Consider the following 21333-nt stretch of genomic DNA (forward strand, 5'->3'; position numbering starts at 1 on the left):
ATGGCAGGAGGCATGGGACACACAGAACAAGAAGCAGTTCCTGCCTTAAAGAGCTTACCATGCAAGTAGACAAGACAGACAACGTGTGGGAGGAGGGAAGCAGTAGTATCCCCAACCGAGACAGCGATTCAGTGACTTTGCCTAAGGTCACATAAAGAGTCTGAGCTGGGAACTGAACCCAGATGAGATGGAACCACAAGTCTGAGGCCGTCCAAAGACAGATGCCAACCAGACAAGAAGCAGACCCTATACTTTCATGTGGCATGTGCCACAGCATCACGCATGCCAATTCAAGCCAGTCCTGGGCCTGTTTTAGTGGAGTTCAAAAAGCAAGCAGCTCCTGAGCAGAGACTATTCCTCCCACTGAGGGGCTAGAACAAGTTCAGACAGGCCAGAGAGAAAAGGAAGTGAGGGAGTGAGAGTGCACATGAATCCTTCAATTGCTGACAATATCCTAAGAAACGTGCGGGAAGCCAGGACATAATCTAACAGGGACAAGTCTAGACAGTCAAAAAGCAACGGAGGCTCTTGAACACCTTCTGGTGTGTCAATAGCAAGGCTTTTGGCCAGCACTTCGCTTCGATGCCATTCAATCCTGGGTGTCATCTGTATGTTCTATTAGGCCATGTTATGTCCAATTATGCAATTGATGGGGGGCAGAGGATGCAAAGAATTATCCAGACAAAACTCTTAAATAGAAGATACCCTCCCCCTGTCCTCAGTTGATCAGGCTGAAAGGAGGGGCCAAATTACCCAGGACAGGTTAAAGGGTCAGTTACTGCAATAATCAAGCAGGGCATTTTAAAGTCTTGTTCTCAGATAGTTTGTAGATCAGATCCCTTAGTAAGGCTGGTGCAGGAAGCAGAAACAGTAATGGCCATTGGTTTGTTCTGTTCACAATGAGGTTCTCTAGCACTGAGCAGCTCATGTACACAAAAAAGACGAGAGAAAAGTCATTTAAACAGTTGAGCGTTGGCTTTGGGGGCCAAATCATTATAACCTTAGCTACTGGCTGCAAGGGCTGTGCCCTACCCAGCACTGTCTAAGAGACAGCTCTGCTCAGATACCCAGTCAAAATAATTGAACAAGAAACACAAGAGGCGGTCTGGCACTTACCGGGATTTTGCTTGGATGTTGCTCTCGGATCTGCTGCACCTCTTTCGAACGATCCGCTGGGAAGGAAAGAGAACAAAGCTTTGAGAAGGGAGTTTGAACCAGCACAGATGGGTGTTTCAGACCAAAACAAAACAATATCCATAAGAGCTGAACTCGAAAGAGAGGGACATGTTGCAGACAGAAGCAGAAATGGAAGCAATATTTATTAATACTGGGATCAAACAAGCGGAACCATAAGACAGGCAGACAGACAAGCTCCAAATGTACAGAAGACCACTTAGCACTTCCACAGCCCTTCATAGCTCCAAAACTTTCTACAATACTGAACACCTCTGAGAGATGGGGACGCATTATCCCATTGCATAAAATGGGGAGAGACAGCTAGGTGAAGTGATTTAAAATATTCCACAGGGCACCTGGATTTTCAGGAGCAGGAATATAAAGTCAGTCTCCTAAATCCAGACCTAGCAACCACTCTGATTTCCAAGAGTGCTGAGCACCCAACATCGAGTCCTTTTCCAAGTCAGGCAACAGCCCAAACTTCTGGGTCCTAATTTATGAAGGTTTCAACCCTCAACTTCCTGGCTCCCAGGCCCACATTCCATCTACACACCCATGTTGCTTCCCCAAATGAAGAACTGGCCTCAACTTTGATACCCGCTAGCAGGGTTTTAGATGCCACAGCCTACTTACAGCCCAATCTGGCATCCTAAATGATGCTTCTTGGCAAGAACCACTTGGCTCACCATCACCAATTTACAGCTACGAGCACCTTCTGTTGGCCATGAGAGAATTCACTCCCAATCTTACCACTGAAGCAGGACATAACAGAGAGAGAGAAAGAGGTGAAGGAGAGGAAATTTTTGCACAAACATCTTCTCCATTTCAGTTCTGTGCTCTTCAAAATCTGATTTCCCACAAGGCGTGGCTCTTATTCCAGTGAAAGCAACATGCAAAAATTCAGATTTTCCATATTTATTTGAGAATTTCAGAGCCGCCTTTGGCTCAGGACGTTCCCCATTCCTTCAGTACCTTTAGAAACAATGGGACTACCAAAATGGATGCCCCAGACACAGCCACCAAACACATTGCTGGACAATGCGGGGAGCGATCAATGGAGAACACAGACTCTCGATCAGTTTAGAAAACAGAGTGACCACCTGCTCCATTCTTAGGAAAGGCTAAACAGCCCATCCTATACCAATCAGCAGGTATGCACAAGATAAAGCAGTTATGTTTCTAATGTTTGTTTTATGTTTTTCATCTTTTGGAGCTTTTATTAATGCTTCTGAGAGCCATTTATGGGGCCAAATAAAGCAGGGTGGTATTCCAGTTCCTGGATGGTGAAAATATCACAAGACAACCAGATCTCATGATATTTCACCCCAAAAGTGCCTCTCCTTGGGGAAAATAGCCCTTTTATATCCATAAAAGCCAAATGTTAATACCAAGATATTTGGGTTTATTCATGTTTATCCAAACACTAAGACACAACCCTAGCAACACACCCATTCCATAGACCCTAGAGCAGTGTTTCTCAAATGCGGCCACCAGGGGCTTTTCTTGCAGCCACAGCCGCCTGAGCTGGGGGGAGGGGCGGGGGGCGGTGTTGGCAAAGCCGCAGCTCCTCCCCTGGGGCTGCCTTCAGGGGTTGGTCCCTGCTCCCTTCCGAAGCCACAAACAAACACAAAGGAGCAGGAAACCAGTGAGAGTTCCCCACCTTCCCGGGGTGGTGTGGCTCAGGCTTCTGCCCTGGGGTGGTGGGCGGCAGACTCTAGCCATGTGGCAGAGGGCTCTGTCCCCCAGCCGCAAGGTTTTGGGAGCCATCACCTTGACCCCTGCTGCCTCCTCCAGACCCCCATTGCCCCTGCCCCCCCCCTCCTTCTCATCCAAGGCTTAATTTGTCCCCCAGCATGCCAGGGCCGAGTAAGCCTGCTGTGAAAAGTGATACTAAACAAGTATCACTTTTCACAGTAGCAGACTTACTAACTAGCAATCTAAAAAAAAAAAAATCAAAACATGCAAGCACCGTATTTTTGTTTCTATTCTGGGTAGGTCCAGTAATGAATAGAGAAACTGTACATTATTTTTATTATTGAGTCTGCAAAAAAACCTACCTAAATAAATTTAAATGATATGGACAGGTATATATATGTGCATATTTGTTTGTTTTTCCTAAAGTATTTTAGGAAAAATTCTCAGAGCAGCCACCAGCAAGAGTTGTTGGCCACACTCTAAGTCAACATACAGGATCAAGTCCGAAGTGTATTTGTGCCACAGCCGCCACTATTTCAATGTGAGATTCAGATAATTACATACAACCCCAGGCAGCTGCATATGCCGATTTAGCAAGACTTAAGTCCCCCTTTGAAATCAGTTGCTAAGAGATCATCAGAGAGTCAGAAGGAGAAACATTCTGTTACGGCAGATTCTGAACACCGGCATTTTATTATTCCTTAGGACTAGCAATGTAAATAATTTCATTATGGTGTCAGACTAGTGCACATAGGTGCTCCCACCGCCAAGTCCATCAGAAACTTCAGCACATACACCATGTCTTCTGAGCACTTCAGACCCCCTCTTTATTGGCTGGAGACAATAAAGTCTCTTTCAACTCAATCCTGAAGCAATGCTAATTGGCAGAGAACCCTATCCCTAGAAGCAGGCAGGTGTTATGGCTGCCCCTTCTACCTGGCAGCGGGGAAGGGGGGCAGTGCCCTTCCTTTGCCAAGATGTGTCTCAGCTGCTGCTCTTATCAGGTAGCAACAGCATGCCACAGTGATGCTCTCTCTGCATGTGGCCCAGAGAGAAGGATGGCCTAGTGGTTAGGGTGCTAACCTGGGCCATCGGAGACTCAAGTTCAATTCTCCACTCCGCAACAGACTGTGCATGGCACCTTGGCCAAGTCACTGGGTCTTTCTTTGCCTTAGTATCCTATCTGCAGAATTGGAACAACAGCTCTGCCCTCCCTCCCAGGGGTATTGTGAGGATAAGAACATCGAAGACCATGAGAAGCTCAGCTACTGTGGTGATGGGGACCATGTAAGTACCTACATTACAGAGCTGGCTAAGAGGCTGCAGCCTTTCCTCTCCAATCCAGATCTGTCACAGCCCTGCCTTTGTCACTCTATAATACACTATACCAAGGGCTACCCATCAGGCACCACACAGAGGCTTCAGCTAGCACTGGGAGCTGCTGCCCATTCCAACTAAGCAAGCAGACTTCTGCGTCGCGCTCATGCTGGGCTTTTCTGGATGTCCCTTCACCTTGGGGTGAAATTCCAAGGGCTGGTGGTCAGAGTCTGCAAGGTCTAGCTGCAGATTAGTTAAGAAGTCACCTCTATCTTTGTGTCCCATCACGTCCTGACTGCTGTCAGTTCCTGGGACCGATCGCTTCAGGGTCTGTGCAGTGCAGCACCCTTTCTTCTGAAAATTCACTCGGCTTCAGGGCACAGTATAAAACACATCTGTTTAACAGGCGTTTGGATGAGTTTTCACATGGCATAGTGGAAAGATCTGCATGCTAAGGACAGCAGCTACTGGGCAAAAGCAGCAAGTGCCATCAGACCTCTGTAGACAGGTGGCAGTGTTTGTTAATTGCAGTTAATTAATGCAAGGATCCCAGACAATTTATCCTTGACCTACATGTCACAAAACCAGAAACCTTTACATTATCAGAGCTGCAGCTACACACACTTCCCGAGGCCTGCTCACTGAAGGGGCATGTCAGCAGCTCAGGAATGCTCCTGGGACCACCAAAGAGGAGCACCAAACTCAGATGTCACTGAGACTCCTGAGTGAAACAGTAAGATCCTGAGCACACAGGCTGAGTGAAAGCAGCCTGTTTCCTTGCTCACACATACATTAATAATTAGGAGATTAGACCTTCGGATAGCTCTCCATGGTGTAAGAGTTCAACATGGCAACAAGAAGAACACATAAGCTTCTGATTGGTTCTGCCAGGTGAGACTTTATTGCTAAACCCCTTTGGAAGCCAGGAATATTCTTGTAACATTACATAAACAAGGAAAACGGCTTATTTCTCTTCCAACTGCCACTTCAGCTACTAGGGCGTTTACAGCCACTACAGCAGCATTTACAGAGTGCACAAAATGAAGTAATTCAGAGAACAAGCAAGGGGACAATGACAACTTAGGGCAGGGCTGGAATTCAGGGGTAGTACAAAAGCGTTAGTTTTCAAGGAATGATTGTATTTCAATGAAAAAAGTGCAGGTTGCTCCCTCTGCAGAGAATCCCAAAGCAGCTGCGTTGTGCTAACGGAAGGGAAGGGAGACTGATTCTAAAACAAATGTTTAAAGTGACCTGTACTTCCATTGTCTAAACTGACTGAGGTATAAAATAAAAAAGTAAACACTCCATCCAGAAATAGGGAGCATCAAATCTGGTTGTTTAATTTCTTTCCATTTTAATTTGCTGACGGCTGTCAGAAACACTGGGAAGAGGTCAGATATTTTTAAGCTGTGAGTATTTTAAAGCTATTGCTACAATGGGATGCACAGACTGTCTCTGTCACCCGCAATCAATGCAAAAGCACTTAGAGAGTGGGTGTCATGTTACTGGTCAAATCAGCTCCTGGAGTCAAGCGAACTGAGATTCTCATGCAATTTCATTTTTACACATAGGTAACTTTCTAGCCCTCAAGGCTGTGGAGAAAAGCCTGAGGAAAAAAAGATGACTTGTGTGTGCCCCAAGAGCTCAAAAACCAGAATGTAAATAAAGAACCCCCAATTTATTATTTTCTTAGAGCAGGGGTCGGCAACCTTTCACAAGTGGTGTGCCGAGTCTTCATTTATTCACTCTAATTTAAGGTTTCGCATGCCAGTAATACATTTCAATGTTTTTAGAAGGTCTCTTTCTATAAGACTTTAATATATAACTAAACTATTGTTGTATGCAAAGTAAATAAGGTTTTTTAAAATGTTTAAAAAGCTTCATTTAAAACTCAATTAAAATGCAGAGCCCCTGGACTGGTGGCCAGGACCCGGGCAGCATGAGTGCCACTGAAAATCACCTCACGTGCCGCCTTTGGCACGTGTGCCATAGGTTGCCTACCCCTGTCTTACAGTCTCATGGACTTTAAGCCAATCTTGTTATTTTGGGGGCCAGACATGATTTTTGAATGTTTAGAATTGGCAAACCTACATTGGTGGCTTTGCTCATAAATAATGAGCCAGTTCACAAATAAGTCGTGCAACCCAAACTCATGTCACTGTAACCATTGTACCACACCATTCCATCACGTATTCTCCCTAACATTATATAGAGAATACACACAGGCACTATACATGTATGTGTTTTTACACCAACACAATTCACATAGTTGTTCTACACACTACTGTATGCGTGTCACAGAACCCCTATAACTAATTTATAGCCACATAAATATTGTATGTTCCAGTATGCATTTTAAAATATGAACCGAGACAGTACATTCTGAAAAGCACTTCTGGATCCATTTAGATGTGAGGAATTACAGAAACATCAGTCATTATTAATATACCTCTGAAAAGGATTCTTAATCTATCCCTCGGGGGTTCTGCACCAAGTTGTGGTTAAGTGACATCTGCTCAATGTAGTTGAAGCTTTACTGCTCCATTTTTCTCACACGACCATATAAAAGCTTAACCTACATAAGTTACTGGAGAGCAGAGGAAAACGCTCACCTGCCTCTTTGCAGAAGGCAATTTACAAAATGCTGCCACATGAGTCAGGCAGCCTGAAATCAGGAGGGATGAATGAAGGGAAGCAGATACAGACTGGAACTGAATCCATCATCGTCTTGTAGCTATTACCTTTCTCAGTGGAAAGTGATTAGACTGCAAGTAGAAAGGAGAGGAAAGAGTAAAAGAGCAGAAGACAACAGGAGGGCATGTGGTGGTAGTGGGAGCATCACGAGTCCGGATTCTCAGCAATGAAATAAATCAGGGGTCTCAAACATGCGGCCCAAAGGGTTCTTTCGTGCGGCCCGCCAAGCTCCCTCTGCCCCCCACCCCTCCCAGTGCTCCTCTGCCTACCTCCAGGCCAGGGGTGGGCAAACTACAGCCCACGGGCCGAATCCAGCCATGGGATCACCCCCGTGTGGAATCATGTCCCTGCAACCGGGGGGGGGGGTGGGGTGTGCAGAGGACTCCATGCATTGCTCTTGCTTCCAGGCACCGCCAACTGCAGCTCCCATTGGCCAGGAACGGTTAACCTTGGCCAATGGGAGCTTCGGGGGAGGTACCTGGAAGTGAGAGCAACATGGAGCCCTCTGCCCCCTCCCCCTGGGATCTGGTTCCGGCTGCTTCCTGGAGCGGAGCATGGCCAGAGCAGGCAGGGAGTCTGCCCTGGCCTCGGTGCATATTGCTGCCACCCTGGAGCCACTCTAGGTAAGTGGAGCTGGCAGCATCTAGGCTCATGCTAGGAAAAGGATGGGTGTGTGGTGCTCAGATACGTTAAAAAACCACTAGATTCTCAACCAGAAATGATTTTTCCTAATATATATGTTCATTCCTCTCACCAAATCCCCACATGCCTCAGTACAAGAGACAGCATGGAACTAATCTGCGTGGCAAACACAGACTTTTCTCATGAAAAGTGGGGAGCAAAGGAAGTTTAAGACATGGATGGGCTGTGGAACAAGACGACAAACGTGTGGAAAACCAAAGTTGGAACGCACTATCTCCAGCCCATCTTGCTAAGCAGGGATGGCAAGAGCTAATGGTCTCTGCAGTGTTTGAACTGGGTTTGGATAATTTACAAAAGTGCTCTGGATACAGATTAGCTGGGCTTTAACTCAGTCGATATCATTGTTCCTATTTCAAAGACAGGGGAAGAGCAAGTTCCCTCCCTGAAAAACAGACAAAAGGTTGTCATCTGCAAGTGCCTCTCTGTAGCTTTTGCTGGACTGCTCCTCTGTCTCTTTATTTTCAAGATATTTATAAACTTAAAGGTTACTTCTTCAAAGCAGAAAACCACTTCCAAACAGACAGCTTTAAAACTTACCAATATCAAGAGCAAAACAAACAGTAGCACAGAGGCCCAGTGCCCAGGACAGCTTCTAACCTAATGGACAAAGAAACTGTTTCATTTCTAGGGCAATATTTTAAGCACAGACCAGCTCAAATCCATATGTGCAAAAACTCACATTTAGTAATTACTAGAGAGGATCTGAACTATTTGCTTTGCACACAAACATGCCAGACTGCATGCTCACATTTTCAGGGCCTGTTCTGGGTAAACCTATTGAAAAATCCAGCCTTTAAAGTCTCAAGTTTACTCTTCTTTTTTGCCTTTGCCAACATATCTCCAAGCCATCTAACTGAGCACAAAAGGCATCAAATAATTTCTGCACAACTGATGATCATCAGTACCCTTATACAGCACCATTCATCCACGGACCATGCTTTTCAGAAGTGGGAATGTGTCTCCAAGATGGAGAAACAGACAGGAAGTGATGCCACTTCCCCTATGGCACACAAAGCCAGTAGCAGAGGCAGGAACAGCTCCCAAGTCTCCTGCCTCCTAGCCTGGAGCCCCATTCATTGGATCACCCTTTTCCTGTTGCTGAGTCACTGGAGCAATAGATCTGTCTGACCGCAACATACGCCTCCAAAGAACAAATGACTGCAAGGAAAAATAAGGCTTGAATGTCTGTCAAGTTTGTAGTTTGTGTCCTGTGCTCTTGTTATCAGACAGACTTCTGGAACATGGATATTGATTTAACTGGAACGAGAGAGATGTGTTTAGTTTTTCTTGTACTCAGTATTTTCTTAGCATCATTAATCATCAACCTTGCATCATACAACATAAAACTGTGGTGGAGATAACCTCTATCGTCATTGCTATTAACAGATCTATATAAACAAGCATGGCTTTAAAATTCTGCACTCAACTAAAGTCCTGCCTAAACTGAAAATAACAGTGAGCCTTGCTCCAACTAATCAAGCTATTTCTCTATAGCAGAGTTTTCAGTGTGTGCGCGCATGTGCAACATATAAAGCAAGGGAAAGCTAATTCAAAGACAGGGAGCTACATTTAGTTCTCACCATTCCTCCCAGCCACCTCCTTCAACCTCACCATGGGAAAACCTGTCCCAGTTAGCAGGATCCTTACCACTCCACACAGGGCAGAATTTGACCCTACATGTTTTCTGTATCAACTACCACCTTTTCACCAAACAAAAATAAAAGAAGGGTTTGGATTCCCAGTGCTAAAGGCTGATGATCAGCCAGAGAAATGGATCTGGGATGGGAACATGTGACCCACAGCCTGGAATATGGCTAAGGTAGTCTGATGTGATTTGCTGATGTGGCTATCACCTTGCTCTGGTTACCCCCTGCAGGATGTGGGTGAGGTAATATCTTTTATTAGACCAACAGATCGTTGCAATAATGGATGTGATGTAATAAACCATAAATCCATTTCAACAATCTGTCACCCAAACACCCCCTTTTTGTCCTATGACTAGGGGCCTACCAAATTCACAGTCCTTTTTGGTCAATTTCATGGTCATAGGTATTTAAATCTGAAATTTCAGTGTTGTAATTGTAGGGGTCCTGACCCAAAAAAGAGGTGTGGGGGAGAGGGGGGGGCATTGCAAGGTTGTTGTAGGAGAGTTTTGTGGTACTGCTACCCTTACTTCTGGGCTGCTGCTGGCGGCGGCGCTGCCTTCAGAGCTGGGCAACTGGAGAGCGGCGACTGCTGGCCAGGAGCCCAGCTATGAAGGCAGAGCTTCCACCACCAGCAGCACAGAAGTATGGATGACATGGTATGGTATTGCCACCTTTACTTCTGTGCTGCTGCCTGCAGAGCTGGGCCCAGTCAGCAGCCGACACTCTCCAGCTACCCAGCTCTGAAGGTAACAGTGCGGCAGTAAGGATGGCATCATATGGCAATGCCGCCCTTACTTCTGCTCTGCTGCTGGCAGGGCGCTGCCTTCAGAGCTGGGCACCCAGCCAACAGCTGCCACTCTCCAGTTGCCCAGGCCTGAAGGTAGCACAGAAGTAAGGGTTGCAATACCACAACCCCCCTAAAATAAATTTGCGACACCCCCCCTTGCAACTCCCCGTTGGGTCAGGACCCCCAATTTGATAAACCCTGGTCTCCCCCATGAAATTTGTACAGTATAGGGTAAAAACACACAGAAGAGTAGATTTTACGGGGGTGGGAGGGAGAGGGATCATATTTCACTATCTGTGATGCGTTTTTTGTGTCCAGAGACGTTAACGAGCCACTCTACCTTGAATGGTCCCTTACAATATGTGCTAACTACTTGTGATAAACAATCTGTCCATCTTGCATTTTGCGGTGATACTGGAAGTACCTTTTCCAGACCTGAAGAAGAGCTCTGTGCGGCTGGAATGCTTGAAAGTTGGTCCAATAAAAGATATATTACTTCACCCACCTTGTCGTTAATATCCTGGGACCAACACGGCTACAACTATGCTACATACATAAGAGAACCACACAACTAATAAAAGTAACCAAAGTTTGGGCCAAACTACTACACTGAATTTGGCGGACTAGTTTCAGGTCCTTCTTCCAAGCGTCCACCTCACCTACGTATGGCACCAGGGCCGCCTCTAGGTTTTTTGCCACCCCAAGCAAAAAATTTGCCGCTCCAAGAGCGCAACTGCCCAAGCAAAAAAAAAAAAAAAAAGGATGGCCAGAACGCCGCCCCTGGAATCGTGCCACCCCAAGCACATGCTTGCTTTGCTAGTGCCTAGAGCTGGTCCTGTAGGGCACCTACATTGGCTGCTTCAGCAGATGTACCAAGGAGTCAATGGGCTAAGGAGATTAATGACAAAAGTATTCAAAGGATAGTCCCTCCAGACCAGGATTGAGGCTGCCCTGCCAGTGGGAGTGGGAGAAGCTTGCACAGCTGCTGTACCTTGGCTTGGAGGCCTTCAGACGCCAATACCTTTCACCAGCAAAGCAAACAATTCTCAGGGCCTGGCTCTGCAAGTCCTGTACCTGCAGACACCCTGCTGGAGTCTGTGAAAGGGCATGCAGGACCAGGCCTGCATACAGGGACAAGTTCAACACTTTTCTAAGTGGGAGCCATTCTGTTCAAGACACAGCCATCCAAAGGGAAACTGATGAACTAAATAAGAAAAAGTGATGTTTTCAAGCTTCCAGGAGGAAGGCAGGAATAGCAGGGAGGCAGAATGGCAGAAAGAAAAGAAAATACTAAATTTATTTTATTAAAATAGCTGAGTGTATATCTTAAAGAATTTGCTAGCTGGAAAGAAAAGTAAGTCTAAAGGAAAGATCTGATATACCATGAACTGCCACTCCTACTATGACTAGAACGGTGTTAACTGGCCACTTCACTTTTTACGTTTTAACTACTTATGCTAAACAATCTGTTCTACCTTATATTTAGCTGTGACACTCTGAGTACATTTTCCAGACCTGAAGAAGAGTTCTGTGTAAACTTGAAAGCTTGTCTCTCTCACCAAGAGAAGTTAGTCCATTACCTCTGTCATGCAGTCAGATATGTGACTCAGAACTGAGATGCCAGACTCAGGTCAGGCTGGCAGAAAACGGCAGACAGCCAAACTGGTGGTATATTCGATAATTAGATTTTATCAAACCAGTAAAAAGCATGCACTCCTGGATTACTACATTAGCCTTACCACAGAGGGTCCTCTTTGGCGTTCCAGCACATCTTGCCATTCAGACAAACTGGACTTCTTTATAAAAGGTTACTAAAACTAAAAATCACCTCACCTCAGGTTCTTCCAACCCCAAAGGTTCAGTCACTCACCCCAGATCAACAGATGCTCCAGATCACACACACCAAAGACAATGCTGACAGCCAATTTCTCTAGTAAACTAAACTAAAGATTTATTAGCTAAGAAAAATATGAGAAGGTAAAGTATATAACAGGTGAGTCAGCCTTTGTAAGTCCAGTTGATAGCAGAGATGTAACGTCTGTTAGTTTCCAAAAGTCTCTCAGGGTTACCCCAAAATGGCTTTGGGGACCTCTGTCCAGTCACTCAAGATTCCCCATCATAATCCATCAGTCCAGAACTGCAGAATCACTCCCAGGGTTATAGTTGAAAACAGTCTGGCAAGCTGTTAGGAACAAGAGGAAATTTGTGGAAAAATTAAACCTTAATCTTAAGAACACTAAAAAGGGGGAAAATAAATTATAGGAAAAGCGGTATATGACCCAAGGGGCGGTGGAATACTCCACAAGATCGCATCCAGGAATCATACAACCAATGTCAACAAGCAAGGGCGATATGTCACAAAAAGCAAAATCACATGCAAAGCACTAGATTAGAAGGACAGTGTGTGTGTGTTTAGTAATCAGTTATTTTCATAACTTTGCTCCTCACTTTTTGAGACTGGTAGACTTCTGTAACTTTGAGTCTTCTGAAGAGAGACATGCTGGGAATATAGCTTGGGTGGAGATGTTTTCCATAACATCCTCCCCCCCTACACTGTAAACAATCGCTTCCTGCTCCAGTTGTGCAAGGATTCCAAGAAGAAAACATGCTGTATTTACTTTCTCCAACAGACACTTCCAGCCCTGAACCAATGCAGATGCATGGGCCACCCGATCCTCCTCTCCCAAAGTGCTCAGTCAGCCAGTCAGCTGAGGGAGCAAAAGGGCAAATGGAAAGTACACAGAAACAAGCAGCACTTGAAGCTGCCTGATCCAACCTCCCTACCCCACCCCTACCCCTACCCGGCTATTTTAATCCTGTTTTCTTTCAAACACAAGGAGCCTTTTTGGGGGGGCCTTCATTAAGGCTGAGCAAACTATAGTTATCAGGTCTGTCCATGGTTTCTGAAGCATAAGCAGCTGCCCCCAACACATTACAAGCAGGCATTTGCTAAAGGAATCAACATGTTTTTCTGAAGGACTTTATCAGCTTTTGATATGCAATTAAAGAAAGAGTATAAAATACAGCAACAGCCCAACCAAGCACATATCATGTATGCTATTCTTGTTTGTTTAGAGTCACCTTTGATTAGCTGCATTATACAAAGAGCAGGCAAGTGTCCAAGAACATAAGGTTTTGTGATAACAAGCTATTTTTAAAAAATTATAGTTCCCAAGAGTCTGGTGATTTGAGAGTCAGATCAGCATTTTGACTGGGGGCAGGGGGGAGTTTATTGTGTAAACTATGAGGTGGGGCTGTCTCCTCATGCATGTTTCTGCAGTGCCTAGCACAAGACTCCTGACAGAGGCCTCTATTATCATAATAAAAATATAAAAACAAACAGTCGATATTGCACGCCAGCATGGAAAACTTCCGTGAACCTACAGCATGACAAATTTCTGCCTATGGAAAAAGGCTGAAGAAAAAGACGTTTGAGACAGTTTCAACAGCTTCCACTGATACCCATAAATAACATTCTGGTCAAACATTACACGTTTATAGCAGTTTTACTGTTCTCTTGCTTTCTGCCTTCCTTCAGTCTGCCTATCGCTTTATTTTAATTTTCTTATTATTATTGAATATCTGCATCATCACAGCGCCTTCTGTGCATTGTTACAAAAAACAGCTGTATGGTTTGAGCAATATACATTCTGAACTTCAAAAATATTTTCAGGAAGAACAGTACCAACAGGATCTCTAAAAGTAAAGGGAAGGCTCTGTTCATCTCACTAGGGTTGAACGGTTGGAAAAGGCACCCAGGTCATAAAGGCTAAATGTATTGATGAAAAGTGATGGAAAAATTTCAAAAAACCTTATAAAGAGGAGTAAGCAGCATTAGTCCTATTTTGCCAACTGGGAAACTGAGGCACTGAAGAAAAAGTCATGCAGCAAGTTGCTGGTACAGCTGAATACAGAATGCAAGTCTCAGGTCCCAATCCAGTGCCTTATCCACTAGAACACACTTCAAGACAGGACTCTTTTTCTCATGGTAAACCACGCCCAAGCCCCCGATTTGGGACTTGCATGGTAAAGTTTTTCAAAAGGACAAATACAAAGAGCTAAGTTCAAATAAAATATATACGTAGATATTGCATAAAGAGAGAACCACCTTTACCCTTTTGGAACAGATATTTAAAAATAGTGGCACACATTTAAAACATGTATACAAGAATGTGGGTGTGATTAATTTGCACATGCAATTACCCCCACCATATTCACACATAAGGTAGGTGCATGTGTGTAATTTCAAACACACAGTTGTCATCTGTTTTTGCAGATACCTGTTCTGCACACGTAACTGTCATAATTGTACCAAAATGCATTTCTGCACAACATTTTTGTAAGTCTGGTCCTCCAAGGCTTGTTTATATATTAGCGATGGGCCCCAAGCCAGAACAACTCCCATGAGCTAAGTAAGAGCTGGAGCTGAAAATTACAACTAAGGCCCATCTTAAAACTAAATTTTTCCAGGCCAGTGTGTTCTCAAGCCTCGTTCACTATGCCAGTTGGGGCCTGGTACATTCACCATGGCCTACATTTCATATACTCTCATTGTATTTATTACTTGCATTTTAAAGTGCCCATCATCAAAATTCCTGGGTTCCATTTATCTGTCAGAATTGGGAAATACAAGGTCATAAATGGAGGTTTATGAAAACTCTACGTACAGCAATTATTAACTCTCTCCTCCCTGAAGCAGAACATTTAAGGTAAAAGAAAAATTACTGATCTGACATCAGCAATTCTTTATCCCCTAGCAGAGAAAACAGGATGAAATGTAAGCCCGCCTTATCAGTATTTTCCTCAAAAGAATGGAAATATAAGATCAGGACTATCACTTATTTCTTACAATACAACACTAAGTTACATGAAGTTAAATTTCACTCAAATGTAAAACCAAGCATGCCTTCCATTACTGTCAATATATTTACAGCATACTCATTTACATCACAGATTTGTTTCCTATACTTATTACATGGTGCACAAGGGAACATAAGAACGTATTACTGCTTCTCACGCATTTTGCCAACCACATCAGTGACACAACAGACCGCAAGGCAGCAATCCCCTTCTTTTTTGAATAGGACAGACTCCATGATTTGGAAAGCTTGTTTTAGACCTTAACTGATTGCCTTCTGGGATTAGAAAGGAAGCTTTCGGAATACATCATAAATAGATGGGCTGGGGTCTTGACATCATCTTTGCTTAAGAAAACCTCTCTTTCTGAAAGGAGGTGGCAGAGAAAAAAAAAAACAAGTTACTGGACATGTAGCAATACTCGTGTGCTGTATTAAGGACGTAGGAACAGTATTATCCATCAAGAGCGACTGTTAAGAGAGATAACTGCTGCAGATTTGTGGGTATTTTTGTGAGCCTCTAAAAAGAAGCAACAACTGGAATAGCTACACAATACAATGGATTTTAAAAAAAAAAACATTACTCCCTACACTGCACACAGATTTCTAAGTGCACATCAAGGAAAGCATAGAGTCTTTAAAAATGACAAACAGTAAAAGGAACCACGTTTGCTCCCCCTGATCCAACAGGAACAGGAAGATTATCACTGAAGGAAAAGCAAACCGCTTATAGCATCATTACTACCTCCCCTGAAAAAATGTGCTGGAGACCACCCATTAAATATTGGCTCCTTCTAGGTTCCTTGCTTCATGAACTTGGCACTCGGAGCCGGCACTCCATGCCCCACCATTGCAGTGACTTGAGCAAATCAACATTTTTTTTGTTGTTGTTGCAGGGATTACATCACCACTAGGGCACGGCTGCAGCTGCTAATTACCTCTGGCTTCCTTCCTCCCTTCTCATCCCCTTCTCTGCACAACTGAACTTCAATTTGAAAACAAAACAAAGAGGCACACCACCTTGCTACAGCCACGCCGCAGCCAAGCTCCCAGCCCCCCCAAGAGCTGAACCCCTGAACGCACAGCGCTCTTAAAGGATAAACAGACAATAAAACCTGTCTTAAACCACCACTGCAGGAACCAGCCCAGAAAAAATTATAAATAAATGGCTGCTCATCGGAGGTGGCCTTCTAATAACAATAAAGGTGGAGAGGAGCTGCCTGGGATGCGGGGGAGAGAACAGGGTGGTCCCTTAGGACAGGCGACAGGCTGCCCATGGAGCACCGGCTCTGCACGGGTTTCGAAGTGGAAAACTCAGCGACACCAGGGCTGCACCGTAGAGGCAGATCAGCGCAGGGTCTCGCCCGCACCCCCGCGCACTGGCAGGGCACCCCAGGAGCTTGGCTGGCTGGCTCTCGGGCCCCTGCTCTGGGTCCCACGGACGGCCCCATGGCCGGGGGGGCGGATCTTGCCCCAGGCCGGACCGGCAGGGGCGGGGGTCGCGGCGCACAGGTGCTGGGCCTGGGGGGCTGAAGCGGTTTCCAGCCTATCCCGGGGGTACAGTTTGGGTCAGTGGCTCTCAGCCCCTCCCACAAACTGTCCCAGCGCCCCTGGCGCGGGTCGCTCCCCGGGCGAGCGGCGGCTGAGCCCCCTCATCCACCCCCTGCTCCCACCGGCGGGCCGGGGCGCGGCGCGGCGCGGGCAGCCGCGCGGGGCTCGGACCGAGGGGCCCCGGGGCTCGGTCCCCCCCGCGGCCGCGCCCCCCGCCGCACTCACCGAAGCTCCGCCGCTGCTTGAAGGGCCGGTCCGACGGCATCGCGGCCGGCCGGGCTCCGCGCAGCGCTGCAGCGAGAGCCGCTCGGGGCGGGAGCCCGACAGCCCCGGGCGCGGCGCGAGGCGCAGCGGGGCGCGCGGAGAAGGGGGGGGGGGCTCCTGGTGCAGGTGCCCGGGGCGCCCGTTCAGCACCTCAGCCGCCGTCCGGCACCCGGGCTCCGGGAGCAACTGCCCGCCCCGAGCCCGCGGCGGTGACGTCACCGCCGGCCCTTAAAGGGGAGGCGCAAAGCGCGTTTGGCCGACACCCTTCGCCTGCAGTGACCCCGCCCCTCCTCATCCCCTACGCCCCCTCCTGGTCTCCGCCAGGCCCCTGCTCCCCCTCCCGCTGCAAGGCCACAGGCCCTCGACTCGCGCCTCCCTCCTGGCCCAGGGGCCCCTCGACCTGGGCCACCGGCCACGATTCACTTCCCCTCGCCTCCTCCGCTGTAGCCCTGGCCCTTACTCCCCCCTCAAGGCTTCCCCCTGCTGGACCACAGGCTCGGCTTCCCCTTCCATCTCCCCCCCCCCGGCTCTGCTTTCCCCCTCCATATCCCCCCCCAGGCCTCTACATCCCCGTCACCCCCCAGAACACAGGCTCGGCTTCCCCTTCCATCTCCCCCCCCCCGGCTCTGCTTTCCCCCTCCATATCCCCCCCCCCAGGCCTCTACATCCCCGTCACCCCCCAGAACACAGGCTCTGCTTTCCCCCTTCCATATCCCCCCAGGCCTCTACGTCCCCCCCTCCATATCCCCCCCCCAGGCCTCTACATCCCCGTCACCCCCCAGAACACAGGCTCTGCTTTCCCCCTTCCATATCCCCCCTGGCCTCTACGTCCCCCCCTCCATATCCCCCCCCAGGCCTCTACATCCCCGTCACCCCCCAGAACACAGGCTCTGCTTTCCCCCTTCCATATCCCCCCTGGCCTCTACGTCCCCCCCTCCATATCCCCCCCAGGCCTCTACATCCCCGTCACCCCCCAGAACACAGGCTCTGCTTTCCCCCTTCCATATCCCCCCTGGCCTCTACGTCCCCCCCTCCATATCCCCCCCCCAGGCCTCTACATCCCCGTCACCCCCCAGAACACAGGCTCTGCTTTCCCCCTTCCATATCCCCCCTGGCCTCTACGTCCCTCCCTCCATATCCCCCCCCCAGGCCTCTACATCCCCGTCACCCCCCAGAACACAGGCTCTGCTTTCCCCCTTCCATATCCCCCCTGGCCTCTACGTCCCCCCCTCCATATCCCCCCCAGGCCTCTACATCCCCGTCAGCCCCCAGAACACAGGCTCTGCTTTCCCCCTTCCATATCCCCCCTGGCCTCTACGTCCCCCCCTCCATATCCCCCCCCCAGGCCTCTACATCCCCGTCACCCCCCAGAACACAGGCTCTGCTTTCCCCCTTCCATATCCCCCCTGGCCTCTACGTCCCCCCCTCCATATCCCCCCCAGGCCTCTACATCCCCGTCACCCCCCCAGAACACAGGCTCTGCTTTCCCCCTTCCATATCCCCCCTGGCCTCTACGTCCCCCCCTCCATATCCCCCCCCAGGCCTCTACATCCCCGTCAGCCCCCAGAACACAGGCTCTGCTTTCCCCCTTCCATATCCCCCCTGGCCTCTACGTCCCCCCCTCCATATCCCCCCCCAGGCCTCTACATCCCCGTCACCCCCCAGAACACAGGCTCTGCTTTCCCCCTTCCATATCCCCCCTGGCCTCTACGTCCCTCCCTCCATATCCCCCCCCCAGGCCTCTACATCCCCGTCAGCCCCCAGAACACAGGCTCTGCTTTCCCCCTTCCATATCCCCCCTGGCCTCTACGTCCCCCCCTCCATATCCCCCCCAGGCCTCTACATCCCCGTCAGCCCCCAGAACACAGGCTCTGCTTTCCCCCTTCCATATCCCCCCCGGCCTCTACGTCCCCCCCTCCATATCCCCCCCAGGCCTCTACATCCCCGTCAGCCCCCAGAACACAGGCTCTGCTTTCCCCCTTCCATATCCCCCCCGGCCTCTACGTCCCCCCCTCCATATCCCCCCCCCAGGCCTCTACATCCCCGTCACCCCCCCAGAACACAGGCTCTGCTTTCCCCCTTCCATATCCCCCCCGGCCTCTACGTCCCCCCCTCCATATCCCCCCCCCAGGCCTCTACATCCCCGTCACCCCCCCAGAACACAGGCTCTGCTTTCCCCCTTCCATATCCCCCCCGGCCTCTACGTCCCCCCCTCCATATCCCCCCCCCCCCAGGCCTCTACATCCCCGTCACCCCCCAGAACACAGGCTCTGCTTTCCCCCTTCCATATCCCCCCTGGCCTCTACGTCCCCCCCTCCATATCCCCCCCCAGGCCTCTACATCCCCGTCAGCCCCCAGAACACAGGCTCTGCTTTCCCCCTTCCATATCCCCCCTGGCCTCTACGTCCCCCCCTCCATATCCCCCCCAGGCCTCTACAACCCCGTCAGCCCCCCAGAACACAGGCTCTGCTTTCCCCCTTCCATATCCCCCCCGGCCTCTACGTCCCCCCCTCCATATCCCCCCCCCAGGCCTCTACATCCCCGTCACCCCCCAGAACACAGGCTCTGCTTTCCCCCTTCCATATCCCCCCTGGCCTCTACGTCCCCCCCTCCATATCCCCCCCCCAGGCCTCTACATCCCCGTCACCCCCCCAGAACACAGGCTCTACTTCCCCCCTTCCATATCCCCCTCCCCCCCACAGGCTCTACTTCCCCCCATCCAGACCTCCCCAGGCCTCTACATCCCCCCTCTAGCTCTACTTCCCCCTCTCCATACCTCCCCAGTCCTCTATGTCCCCCTTCTATATCCCCACCCAAACCACAGTCTCTACTTCCCCCCCTCTATATCCCTCCCACCCAAGGCCTCTACTTCCCTCCTCCATGCCTCCCCAGGCCTCTACTTTCCCCCTCTATATTCCTCCCCCTTGAGGCTGAATCCCCACTCTGTCACTCTGAGTTCAGGAAGTAGGGACCCACAAGGATTTTAAAAATTAATACTTACCACTCCAGGCTTGTATTAAACTCCCAAGGTTACAGCTTCTTTCTGACCTTGGCGTGGTAAATGCTGCCACCACCCAAAGGCAAAAAAACCCCTTTGAACCCAGGAAAGAGCATTTGGGAATTCCTCCCTGTGGGGTACCCTCAAGCCCTTGCAACCGCCCTCTGGGGAAGAGCTGAGAAAGAAACAAAGGAAATTAGCTGTGGCTACCAGCTAAGCAAACATGTTTCAGAGTAACAGCCGTGTTAGTCTGTATTCGCAAAAAGAAAAGGAGTACTTGTGGCACCTTAGAGACTAACCAATTTATTTGAGCATAAGCTTTCGTGAGCTACAGCTCACTTCATCGGATGCATACCGTGGAAACTGCAGCAGACTTTATATATACACAGAGAATATGAAACAATACCTCCTCCCACCCCACTGTCCTGCTGGTAATAGCTTATCTAAAGTGATTACCAGCAGGACAGTGGGGTGGGAGGAGGTATTGTTTCATATTCTCTGTGTATATATAAAGTCTGCTGCAGTTTCCACGGTATGCATCCGATGAAGTGAGCTGTAGCTCACGAAAGCTCATGATCAAATAAATTGGTTAGTCTCTAAGGTGCCACAAGTCCTCCTTTTCTTTTTGCTAATCAAACATATGCACAAACCTCTTAGGACACCAAAAATCCAATCCTGTTCTTAAAAAAAAAGTAATTTTTTTTAAAAACAAAGAAAATACATCTGGAACTTAGGCTTTTCCTAGATTTTAAAAGAGTAATTCCAAAAAGCAAGCATCCAAAATAGCTTTCTTGGGTATCAGCTTAAAGGTTGCAAGCAAACAAAAGCATCTGGGGTTAGCACAGAGGAGATCCACAAGCCTTAAAAAAATACACAGAAATAAACCTGATCGCGTCTAGCTAAACATTCTGATCTACTTACACCTTTGGGTTGTTAAAAGTAGTTCTAGATATGATCTGATGATATTCATATCTGGTTCAAACTTTACACAGTATTCCTGCTGCCCTATCTCTTCAGCCAGGAGAGCAACAGACAGACAAAAGGAAAGTTTTTTTTTCCCCAGTTTTAAAAAGTTCTACCTTCCCTTTTCAGAGTGGTAGCCTAGTTAGTCTGTATCAGCAAAAAGAACAAGGAGTACTTGTGGCACCTTAGAGACAAACAAATTTATTTGGGCATAAGCTTTTGTGAGCTAAAACCCACTTCATCGGATGCATGCAGTGGAAAATACAGGAGGAAGATAGATAGATATAGATATATACACACACACAAACAGAACATGAAAAAAATGGGTGTTGCCATACTTGAGGAGCCATCCGGTAGGGTTGGGCTCTAATTGGGCGAGCATCACCTGTGTCAATGGAGTGGTATGCCTGTTCTGTCCATCCTGAGGTGGCTGGAAACATTGGTGCAAAGCTGGTGCACAGCTCCTGAATTTGCTGTCAGTGCTTACACCCAAGAGTCACGGAAAAGCTCACCTCTTCCAAGCCACCACTGCTTTTTCCATCATAGTAGACCCCTTCAGGCCACTCAGCGTCGTCTCTCTCCTGGGCTGTAAACTGGAGAACTTTGATTTCTCAGGAATAAAAGGGCTTTAGAGCAGTGTTTCCCAAACTTGGGATGCCGCTTGTTCAGGGAAAGCCCCTGGCG

General features: G+C 48.3%; 1 protein-coding gene across 2 annotated transcripts in view; it reads right to left on the minus strand.

The window, feature by feature from the left end:
* Positions 1-20671, minus strand: part of MAP1LC3A (microtubule associated protein 1 light chain 3 alpha) — a 37495-nt gene extending 16824 nt beyond the window's left edge. The window contains exons 1-2 of one of the 2 annotated variants that reach the window (XM_073309873.1): positions 20608-20671; positions 1117-1172 (exon numbers count right to left, since the gene is read on the minus strand). In XM_073309873.1, coding sequence (XP_073165974.1) covers positions 1117-1172; positions 20608-20656 — 105 coding nt within the window. In that variant the 5' untranslated portion in view covers positions 20657-20671. Of the gene's footprint in view, positions 1-1116; positions 1173-16649; positions 16910-20607 lie in introns of those variants that run through there. The other variant, XM_073309874.1, reaches the window with a different exon arrangement.
* Positions 20672-21333: the final 662 nt, after the last annotated feature.

Source organism: Lepidochelys kempii, chromosome 13, assembly GCF_965140265.1.
Source record: "Lepidochelys kempii isolate rLepKem1 chromosome 13, rLepKem1.hap2, whole genome shotgun sequence".
NCBI classification, from domain to species: Eukaryota; Metazoa; Chordata; order Testudines; family Cheloniidae; genus Lepidochelys; species Lepidochelys kempii.